This window comes from Schistocerca americana, chromosome 3 (assembly GCF_021461395.2).
Source record: "Schistocerca americana isolate TAMUIC-IGC-003095 chromosome 3, iqSchAmer2.1, whole genome shotgun sequence".
Classification (NCBI taxonomy): Eukaryota; Metazoa; Arthropoda; class Insecta; order Orthoptera; family Acrididae; genus Schistocerca; species Schistocerca americana.
This window is the reverse complement of record NC_060121.1, coordinates 410,450,059-410,476,818: the sequence shown is the minus strand read 5'-3', so window position 1 is coordinate 410,476,818 and position 26,760 is coordinate 410,450,059. Positions and strand designations below refer to the sequence as shown.

The window sequence follows — 26,760 nt, the reverse complement described above, 5'->3', positions numbered from 1 at the left end:
TCTAAAAAGATTTGAACATTTGACTTTTAAGCAGGCTATGAATGCAGAAATGAACTTCTTAAACAAACATTTAAAATTTAGTACATCTTGTAAATTACAGAGCAGGATGCTAAAGCACATTATTTGAACACCAATGTAGCCATGTATATGGCACAACTCTACAGAACACCAAATATAAGCAGTATACTGCCACGGACTACTCGGCTGTGGCACAGCCAGTGAGCTTACTGTGTTATGATGTGGAAAAGAGAATAACAGCAGTGCTCCTAGTGGCCAGGGAGTAAACTTTGAAGATGGGGAAATATTGGATGATAGTATTCTTTATTTATACTCTAAGGGCAGGCCCAGTAATTTGGTGGTAATGTGCTCACCTGGAAACATTTTTGTGACCTTCCAAAGTAATATATTCGAGAAATATCAAGCAAAAACTAAGATCAACTTCTCCTAACTGGCCTTCACAGTCATGTAAAATTTTGTAAATTTCACTGTGGTCACCTGTTGACTGTAAGATTATTTATTTGTAAAACCCAATATTACAATTTCGACTGTGTGTCTATTATCAAGTGGAAACAATTGCAATTTAGCACAAATGAAAACATAAAAATCATTTGCACACATTACACTATGTAATAATACCATATATTATGGCTGAAATAAATTATGATCGGTGTTAAAATCTACATTCAACGTTTCCTTGAAATTTGTCCCACATGTAGCCAGTAAAAGCGGAGAACTACTTCTACTTTTTCAAAATGTGAATTATAGAATATCGTAATTAATTGGGTGAACATCTTCCATTTACTAACTCACTTAATGTCAAGTATCAAAAATGCTCTATTGAAAACAAAAAAAACGGATATTTAATACTGCACATCACAAACCAGTTTCTACTGAGTAGGATCCACCATATTGGTAATAATGGAGAGGAATCTATTGTCAGCTATTTCCTGTTGAGCAGCTTAATTTTTTACCTATTGTACTATTAAACAGTGGTTCCAGCGGTGAGAAATTCAAGCTGGTCAAACGTGCCCCTTTTTGAAATGTTGACCAGTCTCCCCTACATGATACTTTTCTAATTCTACTTATTTAAAATGCCCACACATTCAGGCAGAAGTGCAAAATACCGTGTGTGTGCATGTCTTAAATACTGAACCACCACTTTCCAGTTCTTACTTATGCACCGATCTGCCACTCATCCTGTAGTTATTAGATAGTATACCCATGCTTCCACACTGCCACTGGTCTGTATTCAGCAGCAGACAGGCCACAGTGTGCTGGTGTAGAGAGCACTGACTTCAGTGATTACCTGTTATGTTGGTATGGAGCTCTAAAAGATCAGAAATTCTAAAATCTGATGAAAGCTACTAATGAAGTTAACATAATACGGCTGCATCTGATGCAAGTATGACATTTTTGTCATTGTCCCCCTTGCCTTCCCTTGCCACTACACTTTCTCTTGCTGTTTCTACCTTAACTCGTAACCTGAATGACATGATATCCTTAATTCAATATAAATATAATTTCTTCTGATTTTCTAACTCGTTCTTGGCTGAAGTGATTCCTTGCATAACAGTCAAGTACTTGTCATTTTTAAAAAACTTGTTGTGCATTTTTAACTTGGGTACTATAACTTTAGAATCCTGTCAGTACTACAAAATTCACTTTGGAAGTGGACCACATGACTTTATTTGTTGTAGATTGTTCCCATGTTGCTCCTGTTTCTGTGTTTGAAAGCTTTTACAGTGTTGATGAGTACATGAATTTTATAAAATTGGGGACATCCATAACTTAAGTTAAACGTAGGCATGTGTCCCTGAATACCCTGGATGTAATGTAAATTTAGAATTTGTTAGGTTTATGTACTTGGTTGTCTGTACGATCTGCATCTGTCTCGTTTGCTTGTCTTTATGTATTTAATCATCTGTATGTTTTGTATACAGATACTATTATTTAAGTTATTTTGTATCTACATATGACGAGTGCTATGTCTTTGAATATGGTTAAATGGATGATCAATAAATATCAAAAGCTAATTTTATTCCATATATGAAATAAAAATTGTTAAGATAACTATGAAACTCATATACAAAAGCTACGGTTATGGGTGTTGCTAATGGCAAAAGCTTTTGCTTCTAGTTTGTTTGAAAATAGTTCATTCGAGTGGCGATACATCGACGAGATTGAAACTCTGTGTGTTCTTTGTTCTTCCCAGAGTTTCATTAGTGAATGTAATATCTTATTTGAAATGCTTTGTGTTGTTTATTTTGAGTGTTTGAGTGTTGTGTTAATAACTTGCGTTATGGAGTTTATTGTTGCTAGTGTGGACAACGTAAAGTTTGACATTGAAATTGCCTTGGAGGAGCAATATGGAGCTCTCCCATTACCGTTTGCGGGAATGGACAGTATGTATAATGTTGGACTGTGAAGTGACAGGCCCGAGTTCATTCTATAACTTGTATCTTCTTCTTCTGCAGAATCTATTGCTGCTGTCTGCGAATTTTACCCAAAAGGAAATTGTGCCAAAGGTCCTGCCTGCCCTTTTCGACATGTTCGCGGTGACAGAACAATAGTCTGTAAACATTGGCTTCGTGGACTGTGCAAAAAAGGAGACCAATGTGAATTTTTGCACGAATATGACATGAGTAAAATGCCAGAATGTTATTTTTATTCAAGATTTAGTAAGTTCAATAAGTATTTTTTATTTATTTACGCTTCAGAGCTATATGCAAGTGCATTATATATCGTTATCTACTCTTTGATTTGCAGATGCCTGTCATAACAAAGAGTGCCCATTTTTACATATTGACCCAGAAAGTAAAATTAAAGACTGCCCATGGTATGACAGAGGATTTTGTAGACATGGCCCAAATTGTCGGCATAGACACGTAAGAAGAGTCTTGTGTATGAACTACTTAGCAGGACTCTGTCTTGACGGACCAGAATGCAAATTTATGCAGTGAGTATATTTGTTGCTTAGGAACAGATTAAGTTCGTTTTGATATTGTGAACAATTTATAAATGTGCTTTGCGTTGTTTTAGTTGTATAAACAAGGCGAGCGCAAGCCATTGTCCTGAACTCAGTGTGTGTAACTCGCAGCAATTGTAATCTCAACATTTTGTGGCTGAATAATTTTTAGGCAGTTTGTGCTTCGTACACAGAGGGGGCTCATTACAATCATCAAAAGTGTCAGTATCCTGCTTTTTATGAAGACCGTCAGTATCCTACTTTTTTATGAAGAGCTATGGTCAGATGTTTGAGAGACTATTGTTTTTACTTCTACACATTTTAAATGAAAAATATAGATAAATAATGTAGGTAGTACTTTCAAGTGCATCAGTATGACTTGTGTAAAAATTGTAACATTCCTCTGCTGCGACTATTGATAATTTCTTGCTACTCTGCCCCAAGAAAAAAAGGGGCCATTTTTGATGTAAATGTGACAATTATATTCCCTTCCACACTGCCAACCCTTCCCCTGAAATCTTGTTTATGGTGGCAGAAAATCTTGTTTTTGGTGGCAGGCTGATCTATAGCACATTTCTAAATGTTTTCATAGCCTGAAATTTCTTACCACAACCCATGGCACTACTCACTCTTGCTTTAGTCATGCCTTTATCAGTTTTTGATGTTTCATTCAACTTGTTGATATGAAGAGTTGTGGCTTGCAATTTTAGTTGCATTTTTAATGATGATGTGTCACTTTGTGATTGCTATCAAGTAAAACTGATCTGAGCTATGGAGGTAGGCATCAGTCATTTTGAAGTATAATGGTGTAGAACACTTGAGTATTTTTTTATGTTTATTGGAAGTGCTAGTGAGTCACACACCTCATGCACTGTAGAGAGAAAAAGTTTAAAGTCACCCAGACTCGAACTGTTCTCTTCCTTTCCTTTGGACTCTATGTACACAACACCTTTCTATTTAAGTAGCTAGGTAACATGTACCTAAGTGGTTACAATACATGCCCATTGACTATAAATGATACCAGTTGTCTTCATATTTCTCTTGCACCTCTATCTGAAACAAAAATGAAGTCTACGAACAGGCCATGTGAACTCTTTGCTCCTGCAGAAGACTTGTGTTTGGGGCTTTATTGCTCCATTACATTTTGAACTATTCTCTGAGACTAAGTGGAGTTTCAGATTGATGGTGGCAGTCTTTCGAATGAGACCCTCTTATTCCTTGTAGCCAATGTATATGAAACAGTTACAACATTTCATGTGGAATGTAAAATGGTGCACCTTTCCTATTTGTTTATTTATTTATTCAGTTTGCATGGTATATTGTATTGTTATCCAATTCAAGAAGTCATTTACCTTCACATTTTCACTAAAGGAAGCAGAAGAGACGTACCTAGCTTGTGCAGCCAGTTAGAAGCTGCCCAATGAGGCACAAGTAGTCCTCTTCCTTGGAGTTATGCCTGATGCTTGTGCCATATGCCAATCAGCTGAAACTTCCATTTGTCATGTCCATGTGTTGTCAACTGGTGTGTTGATATCACTAGCCATCTCTTTTAGAGTGCTACTGCCTCCAGTTAGGATATGAGAAGAGGTAATGGTCACTGCATATGTGGCATTCAGCTGGCTACACATGCCCCTCAGCTTGTGCCAAATAGCAAGCAACTCGGGCAGTTCAATCTTTTTTGACTGGCATGGGTTTGGCAAACCATGGTTTCATGAGCTGGGGGCTAGTCAATGCCAGCTGTCATACGTAAGCATAAGCTGTGTGCATGCTTCTGTGACCATGATGTGGTGCTGCAGTGGATAATTGTGTGTCACAGGAAATGGGGACCATGACTTAACTACCTAGATATCGAGGACTGTAGGAACTAATATAAAAAAATAAATCTCAACCTTTAGGATGTGCTAATTGCCAATGAGGTGAGTGGCAGTTGAGACAGAACATTCGCTCCCAGGTTACATTTGGGGAACCTGCTGTGCCACAGTTGTATAGGGCTTACCCAGGCAAGTGAGACTAGGTTTGGATGGATACTTAGTTTCCCTGACAGGTCTTGGACACAGCGTTGCATCCTGACATTCTCAAAAAATCACTCCAAATAGTTTTTGTGGTCCATTAGGCAGTACTTACGGGACAACTGAATGGCTAGTTTTTTTTAAACTGGCTTTTCCAGTTGAACGAAACAAGTCTCTGTGGCCATGTCAGCTGTATGAAATTTGTTTGTCACTCTCTGGATATGAGTGTTCTCACGTAATGGAGACATCTGACTGACAAGTCTCTGAAAATTATGTCAGTTATATTGTTATATGAATGTTTTCAGTAAGTCTCCACATTTCAGTGATTTCACTTAGCCTACATATTTTTTCAGCCATTTTGGAGACAAATAACATATATTATTTCAAGGAGAAGTGAATAAAAAGTGTAGTTCTATAACAGAGCACAGTCAACAATACTGATTTGACAGAGCCAAAATGATTGAATGTTTCTGCTCTGAACTGAATGCATCAGGGATCAGACAAGTGCAGCTGTCACTCATAGCAATGCAGCCTACTTTTGATCCAACAGTCACCAACATTCCATACCATTGCTCGTCCTTCAGCGGAGTAACTATTCGGAAGTAAACTGCTAGTAAGGAGGCCATTAAGGGTTTGCATGAATCAGGGTCTAGTGGTCCTTAATGGGAACGATATTTCTGTGCTTAATCAAGGTAAGACTCATTTGCTGCTCTGGTTAATAAGCAGACCCAAAATGATTGTAGAATTACCAGTGTCCAAAAAGAGTTGTACCCCATTCTGTATTTTTTAATTGTTTTTACAGATTTTTTATCTGAGTATTGCTTCTGTGTTGTAGTTTATGCTGGTGGGTCGAAGCAAGGGGATTCCAATGGCTGTGCTGTATTATTTTCAGGATATGCTTTCAAGTTTTGCTTATGTAAGAGATTCCCAGTATATATGTGATATTGAGGGTGCTGGAGCAGAATTGATGCAATCATGCTACAAAATGTAATCATGCTCATCTACACTGACTCCCTATGTGCCCTTTAATAGGCTGTCCATCACATATACACAGCAGGAAGATATATTCAGATGATCTACCATGTCAGTTCCACTTGTAGAGGCAGGGCAAAGTGGTGTCATTTAGCTTGGTCTCAGGAACATGAGAATGCAGGATAGTGAAGCAGCTAAGGATCCTTGATTGGAAAATCCATTTCATAAAGTGCTGCTACTGTACAAGCACTTACCTTGCTTTTGAGGCACAGTATCATCCTTCTATGAGGGAAGTGGTTAGTGTTGAGAAACAAGAAGCTTCAGTTGGTGAAACAAAAAACACAGTCATGGCATTCCTCCTCTTGGGCACTGAGGCAGAAGGAAATACTTTTAATCCACCTCAAGATAGAGAACTGTCATCTGACACATGTATTCCTCCTCTGATGAGGGGACCCACCAGTATACAGTGCTTGTGGTGCACAGATATCTGTGCACCACATTTTAACAGAATGTGTTTTACATACAGTTATAAGAGACAAGAGTGCAGTGCTCCTTTTGCAGCAACAGCCAATGGATTACAAATTCAGCAGAATTGATGTAAAGCTCAAGCCTTGTTGTCAGTTTACAAAAAAGTTATATTAAGTAATTTTGTATTGTAACTTAATCAGAAAAGTCCTTAAAACTTCTCATGGTATGGATGCATTAATCCAACATGTGAAATATTATAATTACTATTTACTTTTAAAAAGAACATTTTGTGGGACTGTGTTTTAAGATCCATTTTACTCAGCAATCTCGTTGCATGTTTTATGCGCCCAACACGCTCACCGAGAAGCTACTAGATGTTTAGTATTACTTAAACAAACTTAATTGTGATTATTTACTATCTGTAAGTTTTTTCATAATTGGAAAGCATGAACTCGAGGAAATAAGAGAGATCACTCTAATTTCATCTTTGCTACTGTGCTTGTAATTATATTCCCAAATATGCAGAGAGCAGTTTGCTACTAATAAAAATTTACAAAGACTCCTAACAGATAAGTCTATACCATAAAGCCTAACATCAGTAAATTAACATCGAAATACCAGTGGAGTGAGGTGCCTGACAATAGACATGGGGCAGTGAAGCTATGTTTAGTGCCAGCATGGAGTTCTTCAAGTGGATCCTACATTTACCAAAAACAGAAAGAAATAACTTTTTATTTGTGCTCCTCTAGCTGATTTCCCTGCTTTATCCTGTTACTTGTTTTCATGTCACCCATTCTCACTGTTACCTCACCTGTAGAGTGAGCCCTTAAGACATATGGATTCGAAATTTTCATCTTGCACTTTTTTTCCATATCATCACCACCACCACTGCCTGCATGCAACTCCAACCCTGACACACACACACACACACACACACACACACACACACACACAGAGAGAGAGAGAGAGAGAGAGAGAGAGAGAGAGAGGGGGGGGGGGGGGGGGGAGGGTCATACATGTCTTACCCCCAAGGTTTTTTCCAAGTAGTGAGTGATATGTGTACCAAGTTAAGATGAAATTTTTCCATACATCTTCTTTCTTTACATGTCACCGCCCGCCCACACCCACTCCTATGGATCAATTTCCATCAGGACTATCTCCATTCTGCCCACCAACCATGAATATTATGGATTTGACACTGATGTTAATCATTTTCTACTGTTTTTGTCTCCCTTTTGCCCCTAACCAAATCTCTGAGAATGAAATTTCATCAGAACAGTTACCAATCAGCCTGGCAGTACCAAAAACTAAGGATTCAACATTAATATCAGTTGCACTATTTGAAAAAGTCACTTCTTTCCATCCTCACACACAGCTGGGGTTTAAAGGTAACCATTCGCTGTCTACACTGAGGTGACAAAAGTCATGAGATAGTGATGTACACACATGCAAAGGGTGGTAGTATTATGTACACAAGGTATAAATGGTCATTGCACTGGCAGTGTGTCATTTGTTTTTGGGTGATTCATGTGAAAAGGTTTAGAATGTGATTATGGCCACATGACGGGAATTAACAGACTTTGAATGCAGAGTGGTAGTTGGAGCTAGATGCATGGGACACTCCATTTTGGGAATCGTAAGGGAATTCAATATTCTGACATACACAGTGTCAAGGGGATGTACAACGAAAGTATGTGTTAGGACAGTGCAGCTAAATTTGGAATTAATGGACTGTGGCAGCAGATAGCTGCCACGAGTGCCTTTACTAACAGCACGACATCGCCGGTAGCACCTCTCCTGGGCTCAAGACCATATCAGTGGGATCGTAGACTACTGGAAAACAGTGGCCTGGTCAGATGAGTCCCAATTTCAGCTGGTAAGAGCTGATGGTAGGATTCGAGTATAAACAGACCCCATGAAGCCATGGACCCAGGTTGTCAACAAGGCAGTATGCAAGCTGGTCGTGGCTGTGTAATGGTGTAGGCTGTGTTTATATGGAATGGACTGGGTCCTGTGGTCCACGGGAATCAATCATTGTCTGGAAATGGTTATGAACAGCTACTTGGAAACCTTTGGCAGCCATTCACGGATGCCATGTTTCCAAACAAGGATGGAATTTTTATGGATATCAGTGTGCCATGTCAGCAGGTCACAATTGTTCACAATTGGTTTGAATAATGTTCTGGACAATTTGAGCAAATGATTTAGCCACCCACCAGCGACACTTTCGCAATTATGGATGGCTTTAAAGGCAGCATGGCTCAGTATTTATGTAGGTGACTTCCAGTGACTTGTTGAGTCCATGCCATGTTGTCTAAACTATTTATCATCCATGTTTCACTTCCATACATGGCTACACTCCATACAAATACTTTCAGAAACGACTTCAATGTTGAGTTGCTGCACTATCCTAGGCGAAAGGAAGTCAGACACAATATCAGAAGGTATCCCATGACTTTTGACACATCAGTGTAGTTTGTAATGTTGAGCAATCAACACATATATAAAATAAGGTTGAACTGATTGCTAAGCTTTCCCTTTGGGGGAACCAATAAATACACACCTATTAATATGATTCCATTGTGCTGGTGTCTGCAGCTTGACGGTTTTCTTGCCATTAATACCCTATATAACTTGCCAGAAGATTTAAATGATAATCAATTATTCAAAATAACACTCTTCCACATTTTGTTATCTTTATATGTGATCTTTGACATTTGAGTTGACCCAACACTAACACACAAGAGTCATCACTACTTTTCATTTTGAAATCTCCTGGTGGATTAAAACTCTATACCAGACTGAGATTCATAGCTGGGACCTTTGCCTTTATGGTCAAATTCTCTACTGCTTGAGCTATCCAAGCATTTAGGCCTTGCTTTCACAACTTCACTTTCACAGTACCTCTCTCCTATCTTCCAAACTTCACATAAGCTGTCCCACATACTGTGTGGGAGAGCTCAATCAGTAAAGCACTTGACAACAAAAGAGAGGTCCGTGGTTTGTGTACCAGTCTGGAAAACAGTTTTAATCTTCCAGAAAGTTCCAAATCAGTTTGCAGTCTGATGCTTACTGACCATCAACAGCGAATAAAACTTTACTCGAAACCCCCTTTCATTCATCCCCACATTTGGTTATATACTATTGGTCTATCTCGTATTTTAATCATCCCTCTCACTCAGTAGTAACAGTACCCTTGCATAAAAAAGTGAGTAAAAGCCATCACTGATGTTGGATAATATCTTGTAGGAGCCCAGAGTTTGCTGTAGTGAAGCATGGAACACACTTACATTGCTTAAGGAAACAATAATGCATGCTGGAGTGTGAATATGTTTAGAATTAAAACTAAAAATGTAGGTGACAGATTATCAGTGCCTTATAAATGTAATATTTGGAGCATACTACCAGCTGCTCTAAGGATTACGCAGCACACAGCCATGCACACACAATAACATTACAGGATTACCAATGTTTTGAGAATCAACAGGAACAAATTTAACAGAGCAGTGGAAGTGTCGCTATGTGTTTTAGATGCATAATTTTAAGATATTTCTCATACCTATGCATCATTTTTGGCTGACAAGAATTCACTAGTTTGTTTGATGAAATTCTACTGTTTCACGTCTTTCTCCAGTGCAACTAAATTCATCTTGTAATGTGTCACTGATGAAAATATTGATGCAAGATTCAAAATTATTTCTGTAACATTTTTCTCCAAAGATTACAATTATGCGATAATTTAAATTAGGGAATTTGAACAGTTACAGGTTCACCTGGGTCATATTTTGAGAGACAGGGACAAGGACAGTAATCTGACACTGATTGCTCCTTACCATGTCATTCTACTTCTTAAAAGTGAAGGAAGGACATATACAAGCAAACGCATTAAATATTAAATACACATTGTTGTTTTAGTAGAGTGATGGTTATGACATGTAGTTTTACTTTGTGGTAGCTCATCAGTTTTTTCTTTGTTCCTGCTTTTGTTTCAGTCCACGATTTGAACTTCCAGCAACAGATGTCCAACAAAAAGATGGGAAGAAGGTTATTATTACTTGCCATTACTGTGGAGAAACAGGACATAAAGCATTGTTTTGCAATAAAATGCCACCTGACATGCGGGATGTGCAGTCTAAACAAGAGGAATTGAGGGTATTTCGTCTACATGCTATTTTTACTTTACAGGCTTTTATATTTATTGAGTGATGATTGTTTTCACAGAAGAAAATTGATGGTTGATGCTGAAAGACTGTTGTTGTTATGGTCTTCAGTCCAGAGACTGTTTGATGCAGCTCTCCATGCTACTGTATCCTGTGCAAGCTTCTCCATCTCCAAGTAACTACTGCAACCAGCATCCTTCTGAATCTGCTTAGTGTATTCATCTCTTGGTCTTCCTCTTAAGATTTTTACCCTCCACGCTGCCCTCCAATACTAAACTGGTGATCCCTTGATGCCTCAGAACATGTCCTGCCAACTGATCCCCCTCTTCTAGTCAAGTTGTACCACAAATTCCTCCTCTCCCAAATTCTACTCAGTACCTCCTCATTAGTTACGTGATCTACCCATCTAATCTTCAGAATTCCGTAGCACCACATTTAAAAAGCTTCTATTCTCTTCTTGTCTAAACTATTTATCATCCACGTTTCACTTCCATACATGGCTACACTCCATACAAATACTTTCAGAAACGACTTCCTGACACTTAAATCTATACTTGATGTTCACAAATTTCTCTTCTTCAGAAACGCTTTCCTTGCCATAGGTAGTCTGCTTTTTATATCCTCTCTGCTTCGACCATCATCAGTTATTTTGCTCCACAAATAGCAAAACTGAACTACTACTGATTTCCAAATCTAGTTCCTTCAGCATCACCTGATTTAAATCAACTACATTCCATTATCCTTGCTTTGCATTTGTTGATGTTCATCTTATATCCTCCTTTAAATACATTGTCCATTCCATTCAGCTGCTCTTCCAGGTCCTTTGCTGTCTCTGACAGAATTACAGTGTCATCGGCAAACCTCAAAATTTTTATTTCTCCTCCTACTCCAAATTTTTCTTTTGTTTCCTTTACTGCTTGCCCAATATACAGATTAAATAACATTACCGAGCGAGGTGGCGCAGTGGTTAGACACTGGACTCGCATTTGGGAGGACGACGGTTCAATCCCGCGTCTGGCCATCCTGATTTAGGTTTTCCGTGATTTCCCTAAATCGCTCCAGGCAAATGCCGGGCTGGTTCCTTTGAAAGGGCACGGCCGACTTCCTTCCCCGTCCTTCCCTAATCCGATGAGACCGATGACCTCGCTGTCTGGTCTCCTTCCCCGAAACAACCAACCAACCAAATAACATTGGGGATGGGCTACAGTCCTGTCTCATTCCCTTCCCAACCACTCCTTCCCTTTCATGCCCCTCGACTCTTATAACTGCCATCTGGTTTCTGTACAAATTTTAAATAGCCTTCCGCTCCCTGTATTTTACCCCTGCCACCTTCAGAATTTGAAAGAGAGTATTCCAGTCAACATTGTCAAAAGCTTTCTCTAAGTCTACAAATGCTAGAAACGTAGGTTTGCTTTCCTTAATCTATCTTCCAAGATAAGTCATAGGGTCAGTATTGCCTCACAAGTTCCAACATTTCTACAGAATCCAAACTGATCTTCCCCGAGGTCAGCTTCTACCAGTTTTTCCATTTGTCTGAAAAGAATTCTGTTAGTATTTTTTCCATTCGTCTGTAAACAATTCATGTTAGTATTTTGCAACCGTGACTTAGTTTACTGATAGTTCAGTAATTTTCACACCTGTCACCACCCGCTTTCTTTGGTATTGAAATTACTGTATTCTTCTTGAAGTCTGAGGGTATTTCGCCTGTCTCATACATCTTGGTAGAGTTTTGCCAGGGCTGGCTCTCCCAAGGCTATCAGTAGTTCTAATGGAATGCTGTCTACTCCCAGTGTTTTGAGTTAGGTCTTTCAGTGCTCTGTCAAATTCTTCATGCAGTATCATATCTTCCTTTCCAACTTCATCTGCCGCTTGTGGGTCCGGGGGTTAGAATAGGCTCGAGGTATTCGTGCCTGTTGTAAGAGGCAACTAAAAGGAGTTTCACATGTTTTGGCCTTTATGTGATGGTCCCCTGTAGGGATTGACATCCATTCTTCAAAATTTTCCTGAAGGTCGAGCCAGTTGGGGAACTGTGCCTTACATGGTGCATTGTGTCCATCGTGCATTGAGATCTTTAGCCCACTTTCTCGTCCTCACAATGCAGTCCCACCCATTCTCCATCTCTTGGGTGGGGACACCTTACTGGGTGTGTTTTCCACCATGCAGTATGCAGTGTCGCTTCCTGCATCGACGATGACCATGGACTAATTTTGCACCTGATGTCCAGCATGGTAGCCAGTCCGTTTTGCTGGGGCCGCCATGTACCCTGCTGATGCCTGCACCGTGAACTCCTCACATATGCCAAGGGGTAGATACCCATACCCCTGGGGCATCGGGACTCCTGGCAATGGCCGTCCTGCCAGGTGGCCTTTGCTGCGGCTGGGTGGCGCCTGTGGGGAGGGCACCTGGTCAGAGTGGGTGGCATCTGGCCGGATGACAAGTGATGAAGTGTAGTCCATCATCTCTTGCTAGTGGTGGAACACCAGCAATCTCGAAGCTTTCATGAGCTCAATTCAACGCACAGAGGTACTACCCCAAATCGTTTTCCTCCGTGGCCACACCATGGGAGGAACGTCAGGCTAAGGATGGCAGGGGATCTTATTCGCCCTGGTACCTTGTATGTTTGAGAGCTGATGGGGAATCTTCCATGACGATGAAGCTTCAGTTTTTTGTTGAGCATTTAGAGGACAAGTTTGGGGAGGTGATGGGCTTGTCCAAAATGTATCATATTTCACAGAGACCTTCTTTTGCAGTCTGGCGATGAGCTGTGCACCAATTTAGAGCAACGAGGTGTACATTTTGTCTGGCGTATCCACCAGGGTCTGAGGGATAATCAAGTTGCCACCGGTGCCTTCATCTTGGTCTTTGAGGGTGATACATTGCCTGAGAAGGTCAAGTTGATGGTCTACTGCTGTGATGTAAAGCCCTATATCCCTCCCCCGATGCGGTGCTGGAAGTTCGGCCATATGTCTCCCCACTGTACATCGAGCATCACATGTTCAGATTGCAGACGCCAATCACATCCCAATACTCCATGTGCCCTGCCTCCCATCTGTGTCTGCTTTGGAGGGCACCATTCGCCTTGCTCGCCAGACTGCAGGATTCTCCAGAAAGAAAGGAAAATCATGGACCACAAGACGCTGAGCCGACTGACCTACACTGAGCCTAAGAGGAAATAAGAACAACTCCATCCTGTGCGAATGACTTCCTCTTATGCCGCTGCTACAACAGTTCTGGCACCATCAGCTCTGCCAACCCCAGAGCCGGAAGACCACACCTGTCCCCTTGATGGTGGGGGGGGGGGGCATTTCTCTCCCTGTTGCTCCTGCACCACATACTTTGGGAGCAACATCCACTAACCATCGGGGACGTAAGTCTTCTTTGGCTTCTCTCGCTAGGAAAGGGTCCCTTGGGTCACTCCCTTCCCAGGTTTCTGCTACTGGCAAAGATGACACCTGCCAGCAGCTGGTCGTAGGGCATCACGCTCATCCTCAGTCCTGGAGACTGAGCCAGCGAAGTCCTCCCAGCCAGGGAAACCCAAGGAGCAGTGAGAGAAATCCAAAAAGAAAACCCCTAAGACCAAGGAAATTGCGGTGGCGTCCACACCACGGCAACCTACCAGCTGTGTGTCTGAGGATGGGGTGGAGATTTTGGCGTCTACTGAGGACCTAGATCTCACCAGACCCTCCGACACAATGGTTATAAACTGCTCAGGCAATAAGTCGGTGGCAGCAGGTGACTCTACCTCATTGAATGTTCCATGCCTTCCCAGTCTCAAGATGACGTCATCCTCCAGTGGAATTGAGGCAGGTTTTTCCACCGCCTGGCTGAGATACGGTAACTGTTAAGCTTTATACCTGCTGTCTGCATTGCTCTCCAGGAAACCTGGTTCCCGGCAATGCGGACCCCTGCCCTCCGCGGCTATAAGGGATATTACAGGAACCATTAGTGACTATAATTGAGTGTCAGGTGGAGTTTGCGTTTATGTCCTAAGTTCAGTCTGTAGTGAACCTGTGCCCCTTCAAATCTCTCTTGAAACTATGGCTGTCAGAATAAGGACAACACAGGAAATAACTGTCTGCAGTGTATATTTTCCTTCGGATGGTGCAGTACCCCTGAATGTATTAGCTGCACTGATTTGAAACTTCCTGGCAGATTAAAACTGTGTGCCCGACCGAGACTCGAACTCGGGACCTTTGCCTTTCGCGGGCAAGTGCTCTACCAACTGAGCTGAGTTCGAGTCTCGGTACGGCATACAGTTTTAATCTGCCAGGAAGTTTCATATCAGCGCACACTCCGCTGCAGAGTGAAAATCTCATTCTGGAAACATCCCCCAGGCTGTGGCCAAGCCATGTCTCCGCAATATCCTTTCTTTCAGGAGTGCTAGTTCTGCAAGGTTCGCAGGAGAGCTTCTGTAAAGTTTGGAAGGTAGGAGACGAGGTACTGGCAGAAGTAAAGCTGTGAGTACCGGGCGTGAGTCGTGCTTCGGTAGCTCAGTTGGTAGAGCACTTGCCCGCGAAAGGCAAAGGTCCCGAGTTCGAGTCTCGGTCGGGCACACAGTTTTAATCTGCCAGGAAGTTTCATATCAGCGCACACTCCGCTGCAGAGTGAAAATCTCATTCTGGAAACATCCCCCAGGCTGTGGCCACGCCATGTCTCCGCAATATCCTTTCTTTCAGGAGTGCTAGTTCTGCAAGGTTCGCAGGAGAGCTTCTGTAAAGTTTGGAAGGTAGGAGACGAGGTACTGGCAGAAGTAAAGCTGTGAGTACCGGGCGTGAGTCGTGCTTCGGTAGCTCAGTTGGTAGAGCACTTGCCCGCGAAAGGCAAAGGTCCCGAGTTCGAGTCTCGGTCGGGCACACAGTTTTAATCTGCCAGGAAGTTTCATATCAGCGCACACTCCGCTGCAGAGTGAAAATCTCATTCTGGAAACATCCCCCAGGCTGTGGCCAAGCCATGTCTCCGCAATATCCTTTCTTTCAGGAGTGCTAGTTCTGCAAGGTTCGCAGGAGAGCTTCTGTAAAGTTTGGAAGGTAGGAGACGAGGTACTGGCAGAAGTAAAGCTGTGAGTACCGGGCGTGAGTCGTGCTTCGGTAGCTCAGTTGGTAGAGCACTTGCCCGCGAAAGGCAAAGGTCCCGAGTTCGAGTCTCGGTCGGGCACACAGTTTTAATCTGCCAGGAAGTTTCATATCAGCGCACACTCCGCTGCAGAGTGAAAATCTCATTCTGGAAACATCCCCCAGGCTGTGGCCAAGCCATGTCTCCGCAATATCCTTTCTTTCAGGAGTGCTAGTTCTGCAAGGTTCGCAGGAGAGCTTCTGTAAAGTTTGGAAGGTAGGAGACGAGGTACTGGCAGAAGTAAAGCTGTGAGTACCGGGCGTGAGTCGTGCTTCGGTAGCTCAGTTGGTAGAGCACTTGCCCGCGAAAGGCAAAGGTCCCGAGTTCGAGTCTCGGTCGGGCACACAGTTTTAATCTGCCAGGAAGTTTCATATCAGCGCACACTCCGCTGCAGAGTGAAAATCTCATTCTGGCAGCTGCACTGATTGATCAACTCCCTAAACCTTTTCTACTTTTTGGAGATTTTAATGCCCTTTACCCCTTGTGGGGTGGCACCGTGCTTATTGGCTGAGCTAGAGATGTCAAAACTTTACTGTCTCAATTTGACCTCTGCCTCTTAAATACCGGGGCCGCCACACATTTCAGTGTTACTCATGGTAGTTACTCGGCTATTGATTTATCACTTTGCAGCCCAGGACTTCTCCCATCTATCCACAGGAGAGCACATGACGACCTGTGTGGTAGTGACCACTTCCCCATTATCCTGTCACTGCCCCAGCGTCAGGCCTACAGACACCTGCCCATATGGGCTTTAAACATGAGGGACTGGGAAACTTTTACCTTTGCTGTCACCGTTGAATCTCCCCCACATGGTAGCAATGACGTCATGGTTGAGTAAGTGACTACAACAATTGTTTCTGTGGCAGAAAACACGATCCCTCACTCTTTAGGGTGCCTGAGGCGCAAGGCAGTGTCTTGGTGTCCACTGGAAGTCGCTGAAGCAATTAAGAATTGTCGGCGAGCTCTACAGCGGCACCCTGCCCTGGAGCACCTCATAGCCTTTAAACGGCTTCGTGCTCGTGTTTGCCAACTTATCAAACGACGGAAGCAGGAATGTTGGGAGAGATACATTTTGACCATTGGATGCTATACGTCACCTTCCCAAGTCTGGGTAAAGATCAAACGTGTTTTTGGGTACCAGACCCCAACAGGTGTTCCCAGTGTTACCATAAATGGTGTGTTATCTACCGACGCAAACGCGATTGCCAAGCACTTTGCTCAAGCCTCTGTGTTAGAGAATTACCCCCCCCCTCCCCCCCCCCACCCCCTACCCCCCCACCTTTCACACTGTCAGACGGCGGCTGGAAGGGAACATCCTCTCATTCACTACACGCCACAGTGAATCCTATAACGCCCCATTTACAGAGAGGATGCCCCTCAGTGCCCTTGCACATTGCCCCGACACAGCTCCTAGGCCTGATCGGAACCACAGCCAGATGATTAAATATCTCTCATCTGACTACAAGTGATATCTCCTCATCATATTCAACCGAATCTGGTGCGATGGCGTCTTTTCATCGCAATGCCGGGAGAGCACTATAATTCCGTTGCTCAAACCCCTTAAAAACTCACTTGATGTGGATAGCTATCGGCCTTAACAGCCTCACCAACATTCTTTGTAAGCTGCTGGAATGTATGGTATGTCGGCAGTTGTGTTGGGTTGGGTTGGGTCCCGGAGCCTAGTGGCTCCATGCCAGGGCGGTTTCCACCAGGGTCACTCTACCACTGATAATCTTGTGCTCCTCGAGTCTGCCATCCGAACAGCCTTTCCCAGATGCCAACACCTGGTTGCTGCCTTTTTTTATTTACGAAAAGCATATGATACGAGCTGGCGACGTCATATCATTGCCACATTGTATGAGTGGGGTCTCCGGGGCCTGCTCTTGATTTTTATCCGAAACTTTCTGTCACTCTGTACTGTCTATGTCCAAGTTGGTGCCTCCCATAGTTCCATCCATATCCAGGAGAATGGAGTCCCACAGGGCTCTGTATTGAGTGTCTCTCTATTTTTAGTGTCCATTAACGGTCTAGCAGCAGCTGTCAGGCCCTCCTTCTTACCTTCCCTGTATCCAGATGACTTCTGCGTTTTGTACTGCTGCTCCAGTACTGGAGTTGCTGAGCGTCACCTACAGGGAGCAATTCACAAGGCACAGTCATGGGCTCTAGCCCATGGCTTCCAGTTTTAGCTGCAAAGTCGTGTGTCTTGCACTTCTGTCAGTGTCGTACCGTTCACCTAGACCCAGAACTGTACCTTCATGATGATCCGCTTACTGTAGTGGAGACATATCTTTTCTTAGGACTGATTTTCGACACTCAATTGACTTGGCTTCCTCATCTTTGTCAGCTTAAGCAGAAGTGCTGGCAGCACCTCAATGCCCTCCATTGCCTGAGCAACACCAATTGGGGTGCACACTGCTCTAGCTCTACAGAGCCCAAATTGACTATGGGAGTGTGGTTTATGGTTCGGCAGCACCCTCAGCACTGCATTTACTTGACCCTGTGCACCACTGCGGGGTTTGACTAGCAACAGAAGCTTTTAGGACGAGTCCGGTGACCAGCGTACTGCTGGAGGCTGGGGTCCCTCCATTGCAAATCAGACGTGTACAACTGCTTGCTAGTTACGTAGCACACATTCGTAGTTCTCCTCAGCATCCAAATTACTGTCTCCTTTTCCCGCCTGTGGCATTCCATCTCCCCCATCGGCAGCCCAGGTTGGGGCTAACGATTGCAGTTCGCATACGATCGCTTCTGTCTGAACTGGAGTCCTTGCCTGTACCATCTCTCCTTGAGGTCCATTCATGGACACCTCCATGGTGTACACCTCAGCCGCAGCTTCGTCTGGACCTTTTGTGTAGCCCTAAGGACTGCATTAATTCTGCGGCTCTCTGCTGTCACTTCCTCTCGATTCTTGACGTGTTCCGAGGCTCTGAAGTGGTTTACACTGATGGCTGATGGTCGTGTTGGCTTTGCCTACGTTCACGGTGGCCATATTGAACAGCATTCCTTACCCGATGGCTGCAGTGTATTCACTACGGAGCTGGTGGCCATTTTTTGTGCACTTCAGTATCTCCGTTCATGCCTTGGGGAGTCTTTTCTTTTATGTACTGACTCCTTGAGCAGCCTGAAAACTTTTCAACCAGTCCACGTCATCCTTTGGCAGCATCCATCCAGGAGTCCATCTATGCCCTGGAATGGTTCAGTCGTTCAATGAAGTTTGTCTGGATCCCTGGTCACGTTGGAATCCCAGGAAATGAGCTTGCTGACAGGCTGGCCAAACACGCTACACGGAAACCACTTCTGGAGACGGGCATCCCCGCAGCTGACCTGTGTTTGTTATTATGCTGCAGGGTTTTTCAGCTTTGGGAGACTGAATGGCAAAATCTCAGTACGCACAACAAACTGTGAGCCATTAAGGGGTCCACGAATGTGTGGAAGTACTCGATGAGGGCCTCTCGCAGGCACTCCGTGGTTCTCTGCCGGCTTCGCATTGGCCATGACTGGGCAACCCACGGCTACCCCCGGCACCCTGAAGACCCACCTCAGTGTCGGTGCGGTACCAGGTTTGACAGTGGTCCATATTCTTTTGCTCTGTCCTCCTTTGGCTGCCCTGCAACTTCGTCTTTGGTTGCCGGACTCGTTATCACTGATTTTAGCAGACAACGCCTCATTGGCTGATTTGATTGTACATTTCATCTGTGAGGGTGGGTTCTATCATTCGATCTGAATTTTAGCGCATGTCCTTTGTCCCTCTGTGTCCTGCACCCTAGTGCTTTTAGGGTGAAGGTTTTAACTTGTTGCAGAGTGGCTGGCTTTTCCTTTTTATTTCCGTGGTCGGCCAACCACTGTAATCTGCTTCCTTGTTTTACTCTCTTTATCACTGTTTCTTGCACCTCTCTGCTGTTTTATTGTCCTCTTTTGTTCCTTTTAGTGTTCATTGCCTTTCCTTCGTTCTTGTGGTCATCCTTTCTTTGTGTTTTGTGTTATATGTCTCATCTGTTTTATTCTCACACTTGTGGCATTGTTTTATTAGGAACAAGGGACTGATGACGTCGTAGTTTGGTCCCTTCCCCCCTCTTTTAAACTAACCAACCATCTTCATCTACATCCTCTTCCATTTCCATAATATTGCCCTCAAGTACATAGCCCTTGTATAGACCCTCTATATACTCCTGCCACCTTTCTACTTTCCCTTCTGTGCTTAGAACTGGTTTTCGGCCTGAGCTCTTGATATTCATGCAAGTCGATCTCTTTTCTGCAAAGCTCTCTTTAATTTTCCAGTAGGCATACATGCCTCTACATCCTTACATTTGTCCTCATGCCATCCCTGCTTAGTCATTTTGCACTTCCTGTCGATCTCATTTTTGAGACGTTTGTATTCCTTTTTGCCTGCTTCATTTACTGCATTTTTATATTTTCTCCTTTGATCAATTAAATTCAATATCTATTCTGTTACCCAAGGATTTATACTAGCCCTCATCTTTTTACCTACTTGACCCTCTGCTGCCTTCACTATTTCATCTCTCAAAGCTACCCATTCTTTTTCTATTATATTTCTTTCCTCCATTCTTGTCAATTGTTCCCTAATGCTCTCTCTGAAACTCTCCACAGTCTCTTTCAGTTTATTCAGGTCCCATCTCTTTAAACTGATCAACACATTTATTAAAGGCTGCATATAAATTTCCACTCTATAAGCTAACCTCGGGGAAGATCAGTTTTGATTCCGAAGAAATGTAGAAACATGAGAGGCAAGATTGATCCTATGACTTATCTGAGAAGATACGTTAAGGAAAGGGAAACATACGTTTACAGCATTTATAGACTTAGATAAAGCTTTTGACAATGTTGACAGAACACTCTCTTTGAAATTCTGAAGGTAGCAGGGGTAAAATATAGGTAGCAAAATGTCGTTTACATTGTGTACAGAAACCAGGTGGCAGTTATGAGTCGAGTAGCATAAAGGGAAGCAATGGTTGAGAAGGGAGTCAGTCTGTACATTGGACAAGCAGTAAAGGAAACTAAAGAAAAATTTTGAGTAGGAATTAAAGTTCAGGAAGAATAAATAAAAACGTAGAGGTTTGCCAGTTTCGCTGTAATTCTGTCAGAGACAGCAAAAGACGAAAGAGCAGTTGAAAGGAATGGGCAGTGTCTTTTGAAAACGATTAACGCAAAACAAGAATAATGGAATGTAGTCAAATTAAATCAGGTGATGATAAAGGAATCAGATTAGGAAATGAGACACTTGAAGTAATAGATGAGATTTACCAGTTGGGCAACAAAAGAACTGTTGATGGCTGAAATAGAGGGGATATAAAATGCAGACTGGGAATGGCAAGAAAAGTGTTTCTGAACAAGAAAAATTTGTTAATGTCAAATATAGGTTTAAGTGTTAGGAAGTCATTTCTGAAAGTATTTGTCTGTAATGTAAAACATTGATGATAAACAGTTTAGATAAAAAGAGAATAGAAGCTTTCGAAATGTGATGCTACAGAAGAATGTTGAAGATAAGATCAGTAGATCACATAACTATTGTGGTGGTACTTAGAAGAACTGGGGAGACAAGAAATTTGTGGCACAACTTGACAAAAAGGACCAGTTGATAAGACATATTCTCAGATAGCAAGAGATCACTACTTTAGTATTGCAGGGAAGTGTGGGAAGAGGGGTTGGGTGAAGTAAAAATGTAGGAGGAGATCAAGCAGAGTCTGGAAGATGTAGGTTATTTGGAGAGGATAGAGTAGCATGGAGGGCTGCATCAGCCCATCTTCAGATTGTAGATGGCAACAACAATAATTCTTGCAGCACTGTTGTGGATACTGCATGTAATAGCCTTTCTAAAGTAATGTTGCAAGTGTATGAAATGAAATGTCTGATTTCGATACTGTCACGATGTAAAATCAGTATCGTCTTCAACAGTGTTGTGAAAATGAAAGCTTGCTACTCATTGTAAAGATAACATGTTGAGTTGCAGACAGGTGGGCAGCTCGGACTGCAATGCTGCTGTTGAGTATGAGTTGTATTTGCTTGTGTAAATGAATGTGTATGTATTTTCTTTTTTGAAGAAGGCTTTGGCCGAAAGCTAAATGTGTAACAGTTTTTTCCTTATGTCTGTTTGCAACTTAACATGTCTTCTTTATGTTGAGTAGCAGACTGTTCTTTTCCTGGTATTGTTGATATTCTACCCTGGGGTTTCCATTGTCTGATATCCTCTGCAGTGTTAGTAAAGACCTCCGGCCTTGAGATCCATCAGAGGCAACTAGCCCTGTAATATATGTACCTTCTCAGCCCTCACATATTATTTCTCAACAGTGTTTTAATATGTTAATATCTTTTAAACAAACATCGCATTTTACATAAATGGTGATGCCTACCACCTGTGAAGAAGAACTCCTCACGTAGAAATGAAATAAGATGTAGCCTCTAAATATATATATTTAAATTTTATGGTTATGTGCAGTGAAATGTTTATGTGTAGCATATTAATTGGAAAAAATATGCATTTAGTATATAGATAACATGGGTATATGAACAGGACATTAAAAATGAGTAACACTGATGATACATAGCATGAATAGATGGAATGTGTTTGGTACATAGAAATAAAAATTCATGTACAAAATACAGAATTTTTGTTAACTATATAATAAAGTGTGATTGAAGTAGCATCTGATGAGAAATGGTGCCAAATATTAACAATACCAATGAGTCCAGACTTGAGATTGTTTCCTGTTCAGTTGTTAAAGATGGTAGTTAATTTTGTTTGGTGATTTCAGTATTACCTTCTAAGTTGATTGTCCATGTAAAAGTGTGTTAATTGGTGTACTTATATTCCACAGCCTGAAGTAGAAAGTGTACTTTCTATAGTATTCTCATAGATTGCTCTCTAGTTTAAAGGCATACTGTGTGAAACACTTACTGAGTCATGTAATAAAACACAGTTATTGATATCTAGGCCGTGTCAGTTTACAAGGTAGCAAAAACATATTCAAAGATATGAGTCCATTTATAATGTAAATATTTAAAGTGAATCCTGGTGGAAGTCTACAACAGAGATATCTGTAATGGCAAACATAATACATTGCTACGAAGCTTCATCACATTCTTTGATAACTGTTTCCTGTTTATAAATTACAACCGTAAATAAAATACTAATAAGCAACCAGTTTGGTAAATTAATAGCATTACAATATCATTTAGGAGAAAATGGGAGCACTATCATAATACAAAGTGTACTTACAGCCCAGCAAAGGAATTGTACCACAGACAAAACTAAAAAATATTGGAGAAGGTCATCAGGCATATTAAAACAACAAATAACCTCTTCTGAATAGGTCATTTCCTAAACAAAGTTAAAACAATATTTTGATTTGTGAAAGCAATGCCAGGATAGAAAGTGGATAATCAGCATATTACACCTCTTCCGTGGGAGTGTGATACTCTTACTGATCTACCAGAGATATACATAAGTGATATGCCATTAACCACTTTCTTTCAATAATTGGCAAGTTAATACAGCACTTTTAAAAGTGTGTGTTTCAAGACAGTTATGCCAAATGCAGCTACAAGAAACAACTAAGTAAGAAATTGAACCAGTTATTAACTAAGTGAGTATTAAGAGCTGTGTAAGTATGATGACACAGAAGAATGCTAAAGATTAGATGGTTAGGTCACGTAACTAATGAGGAAATACTGAATAGAATTGGGGAGAAAATTTGTGGTGTAACTTGAATAGAAGAAGAGATTGCTTGATAGGACACATTCAGAGACATCAAGGGACCACCAGTTTAGTATTGGAAGGAAAACCATAGAGGGAGACCAAGAGATGAATACAGTAAGCAGATACAGAAGGATGTAAGTTGCAGTAGTTATTTTAGATGTGAGACTTGCATAGGATAGGCTAGCACAGGGAGCTGCATCAAACCAGACTTTGGACTGAAGACCGTAACAAGTATGATCAAATATCAAACAGCCTCGTGAAGGTCGATGCATGCCATGTTACACAGAGTCAGTTGTGAAGTATGTTGTTTAGTTTCCACATAATACCCATTTGGAAAACCACTTTATAAAATGTAAGAAAGAAATTATGTATTTGCTGACAGGCCAGTATCCTTGCTATTAGTGAATTTCAATTCCACACCTAAGACATACTGTAAAGGTTTGTCAGCTGTCATGACTTTCACCACAACCTGCTAGAGTTAAACATTGTATTTTTGAGGAGATGATCATGTATGTTTTGGATTCCTTAGTTTGCTTTCAGTTTCATCGTGAATATAAGGAAACTGCTTTTTCACCTTCAGCTACCCATGTTCTGTCGCCCGCCTTATCCCTGCCTACTCTGTCCAAAGCCACTACCTGCATTTTTCTGCCTATTGTGTCTTTGTGCTAGTTTGTATTCCTTCACTCGGCAGTTTTTTTTCTATATGTATTAACAGCAGTACCAATTATCTAGCAGTTAACCAAAGTAAGAAACACCATTTGTTGGCACACACGACTTTTGTAATAAGTCTCAAACATTAAAGCAATTGCGCTATGTTTCTTGCTGTTGTTGTGTCCTTGCTGAAGTTTTAAAAATCTCCTAGTTGAAATTGACAATTTGTGTGTAATTTGAAAATAGTAACACACTTGATATGAAAACTGAAAATTCTGTGTGTGAGTGTGCACATGCATGTGTACTCTCTTCACTTCTGCCTTTTCTTCTTCATTTTCATACTCGCTTAATTCTTTAATAATATCTCTAGATCATGACTATCTGCAGATGCTAGTTTGTCATGTTTAATTTTTTTTTTTTTTTTTTTTTTTTTTTTTTTTTTTTTTTTTTTTTTTTACAGACAAAAAATCTCATGTATGTTGGAAAAGAAGGAAATGAAGATGCCAATTCTCCAAAGCCGCCTCAGAAGCCTCTAGAAGAAGTGACATGTTTCAAGTGTGGGTGTAAAGGACATTACGCAAACAAGTGCCCAAAGGGGCACTTGGCATTTTTAAGCCAAAGCCAGAATCCTCCTCCTCCTGGAGGATACCGACGGTAGCAGAAATGGGAATTTTTTGTGAATGAATAATTTTTCTTGTGTGTGTCACATTTCAGAACTATTCAGTTTTATCACATTCATAATTGACTGTAATTTGCATTTATCATCATGTGATTACTGGCAGTATTAATTTAAGGAAATAGATATGTAACATTCGTGCATCTAAAGGAGTGATTTCTGTTTGTGAATGCCAAACTACTGTGATATTTGGAAGGTATTACAATTAATTAATCCTTTGTACACCGACCTCTTCTCACTTGGTACTTGGCTGTGAAGGGGCATCATTCTTAGTTGTTTTTAAATGACTTTGCAAAGTACAGAAATATGATAGAAACATGGTTACTGCATCATGTAAAAGTGAAATGTAAGTGCATTACATAAGTGTGAGTTTATTTTAGTATATAAAATTCAAATAGACAATATAATTATTTGTGAAGAGAAACGTTTTACATGCGCTCTCTCTCTCTCTCTCCAGCAGTACAATAATTATTTTGTCTGTATTCTTAAAAACAGTACAGGAATGTTTAAAACTATGTAACTGAAAGTGAGAATATTTTGTTGTTGTTTAAGTGCGAGTATGTTTGGTTTTGTGATCACGGAAGTTCTCTGAGATGTGAAACCCATGTTGTCTTTACACCACCATCTACTCTCCTTTCTGACGGAGCAGCAAATTGTGGCCTTTTTAGTGGGAAGTGTAACTTTTATCAGAAAAATAGTGTACAAATATTTTGTCAATTTGTGTGAATGAAATATATTGTTGTAAATATTTACCCCTTTTTCAGCCAGTTTCTTCCCTACTGTCTTGCACTACCAGTGTACTGATTAATTTCAGTGTTTATGTTTTAGATCATGCGCTCATCAAAGAAATGAGCAGGATAGTCAAACTCTTCTCTGCCATTTGAAAAATCTGAGGCTCCACTGATTTCTATCTGGAACACCAGCAGTATTGACTGATTGTCTAGATCTGACTAGTTTTGCTCTTTTTCCCCTAGATGACCAATGGTGACTGAAGGTCTGGACCATCATGTGAATAGGGAAAGAATACTTAAATCTGTATACAGAAGACAAATGGAAATGAAATAGTGAACAATGCTCACAATACAAGGGGTGTCAAAAATTTTCAAGATTAGCTCTTTTTCTCTTTTTGCAAGATATTATTTTATTATTATTAATATGGGCAATTCTCCCTTAAGGAGAGCACTAAAACAATCATTTTTCGTTCTCTGTCTCTTTCTTCTGAAAAAGTCTCATATTTTCACTTTTTTTCTTACTCTCTTCTGTCCACTTCTTTCCTGCCCCCTGCCCTCCTCTCTCTCTCTCTCTCTCTCTCTCTCTCTCTCTCTCTCTCTCTCTCTCTCTCTGGGCGTTTGCTCAAATTTGTGCTTTCTGATTTTTTCCCCCTCTTTTCTTTTTTCTTATCTTTCACATCTTCTGTGGTGATGTTTAGTTGATTGAGGTCTTCTGTGGTTTCTTTTAGTCAGTTGATTTTCACTGTATTAATTGTCACTATATTAAAAATGATTTTGGTGTGTCTGTCTCCATGCATCCTATTTGTGTGTGCATAGAACATTGCCCTTTTCATTGCTGATGTTGTTTGTAATTGTCTCTGTTTGTCCGTACAGTTCTTTTGTCAATCTCTTTATCCAAATCTCCTCTTTTTGAACCAGCCCGTGGATCGTTCTCAGAATTTTTTCTTTCTTGTTTTTGTGTCTCCTGTTTTGTTCTCCCCTTGATTTCTGTTGTTTCTGAGATGTACAAGGCCTCTACTAAGACTACTGTATTTTAGTTCGTAATTTGCCATTGCTGGAGATACTACTTTTGTTGTAGTAGTTCCATGTATGTCTGTGTGCTTTCTGTAGTTTTGTGATCTGTGCTTCACTGGATAACTAGTTCAGTCCTATTTTCTGTATAATCTTTCCCGGATATGTGAAACTTTCTGCTTGCCTTAGCTTGTCCATACTTAGTTTCCAATGGGTGTCTGTGGATTTTGTGTCCTTGTACTGTTTTTTTGTATGAGATTCGTATTTTGATTTTGGCTGAGATTTTATGTA

At 41.3% G+C, this 26,760-nt stretch overlaps 1 protein-coding gene across 1 annotated transcript; it reads left to right on the top strand.

The window, feature by feature from the left end:
- Positions 1-2,228: 2,228 nt before the first annotated feature.
- Positions 2,229-25,479, top strand: LOC124606344 (cleavage and polyadenylation specificity factor subunit 4). The gene is made up of 5 exons (XM_047138327.1): positions 2,229-2,402; positions 2,475-2,678; positions 2,767-2,956; positions 10,407-10,566; positions 24,512-25,479. The coding sequence occupies exons 1-5, from the start codon at positions 2,246-2,248 to the stop codon at positions 24,707-24,709; spliced, it is 909 nt and encodes a 302-aa protein (XP_046994283.1). The 5' UTR covers positions 2,229-2,245; the 3' UTR covers positions 24,710-25,479.
- The last annotated feature ends 1,281 nt before the right edge of the window (positions 25,480-26,760 follow it).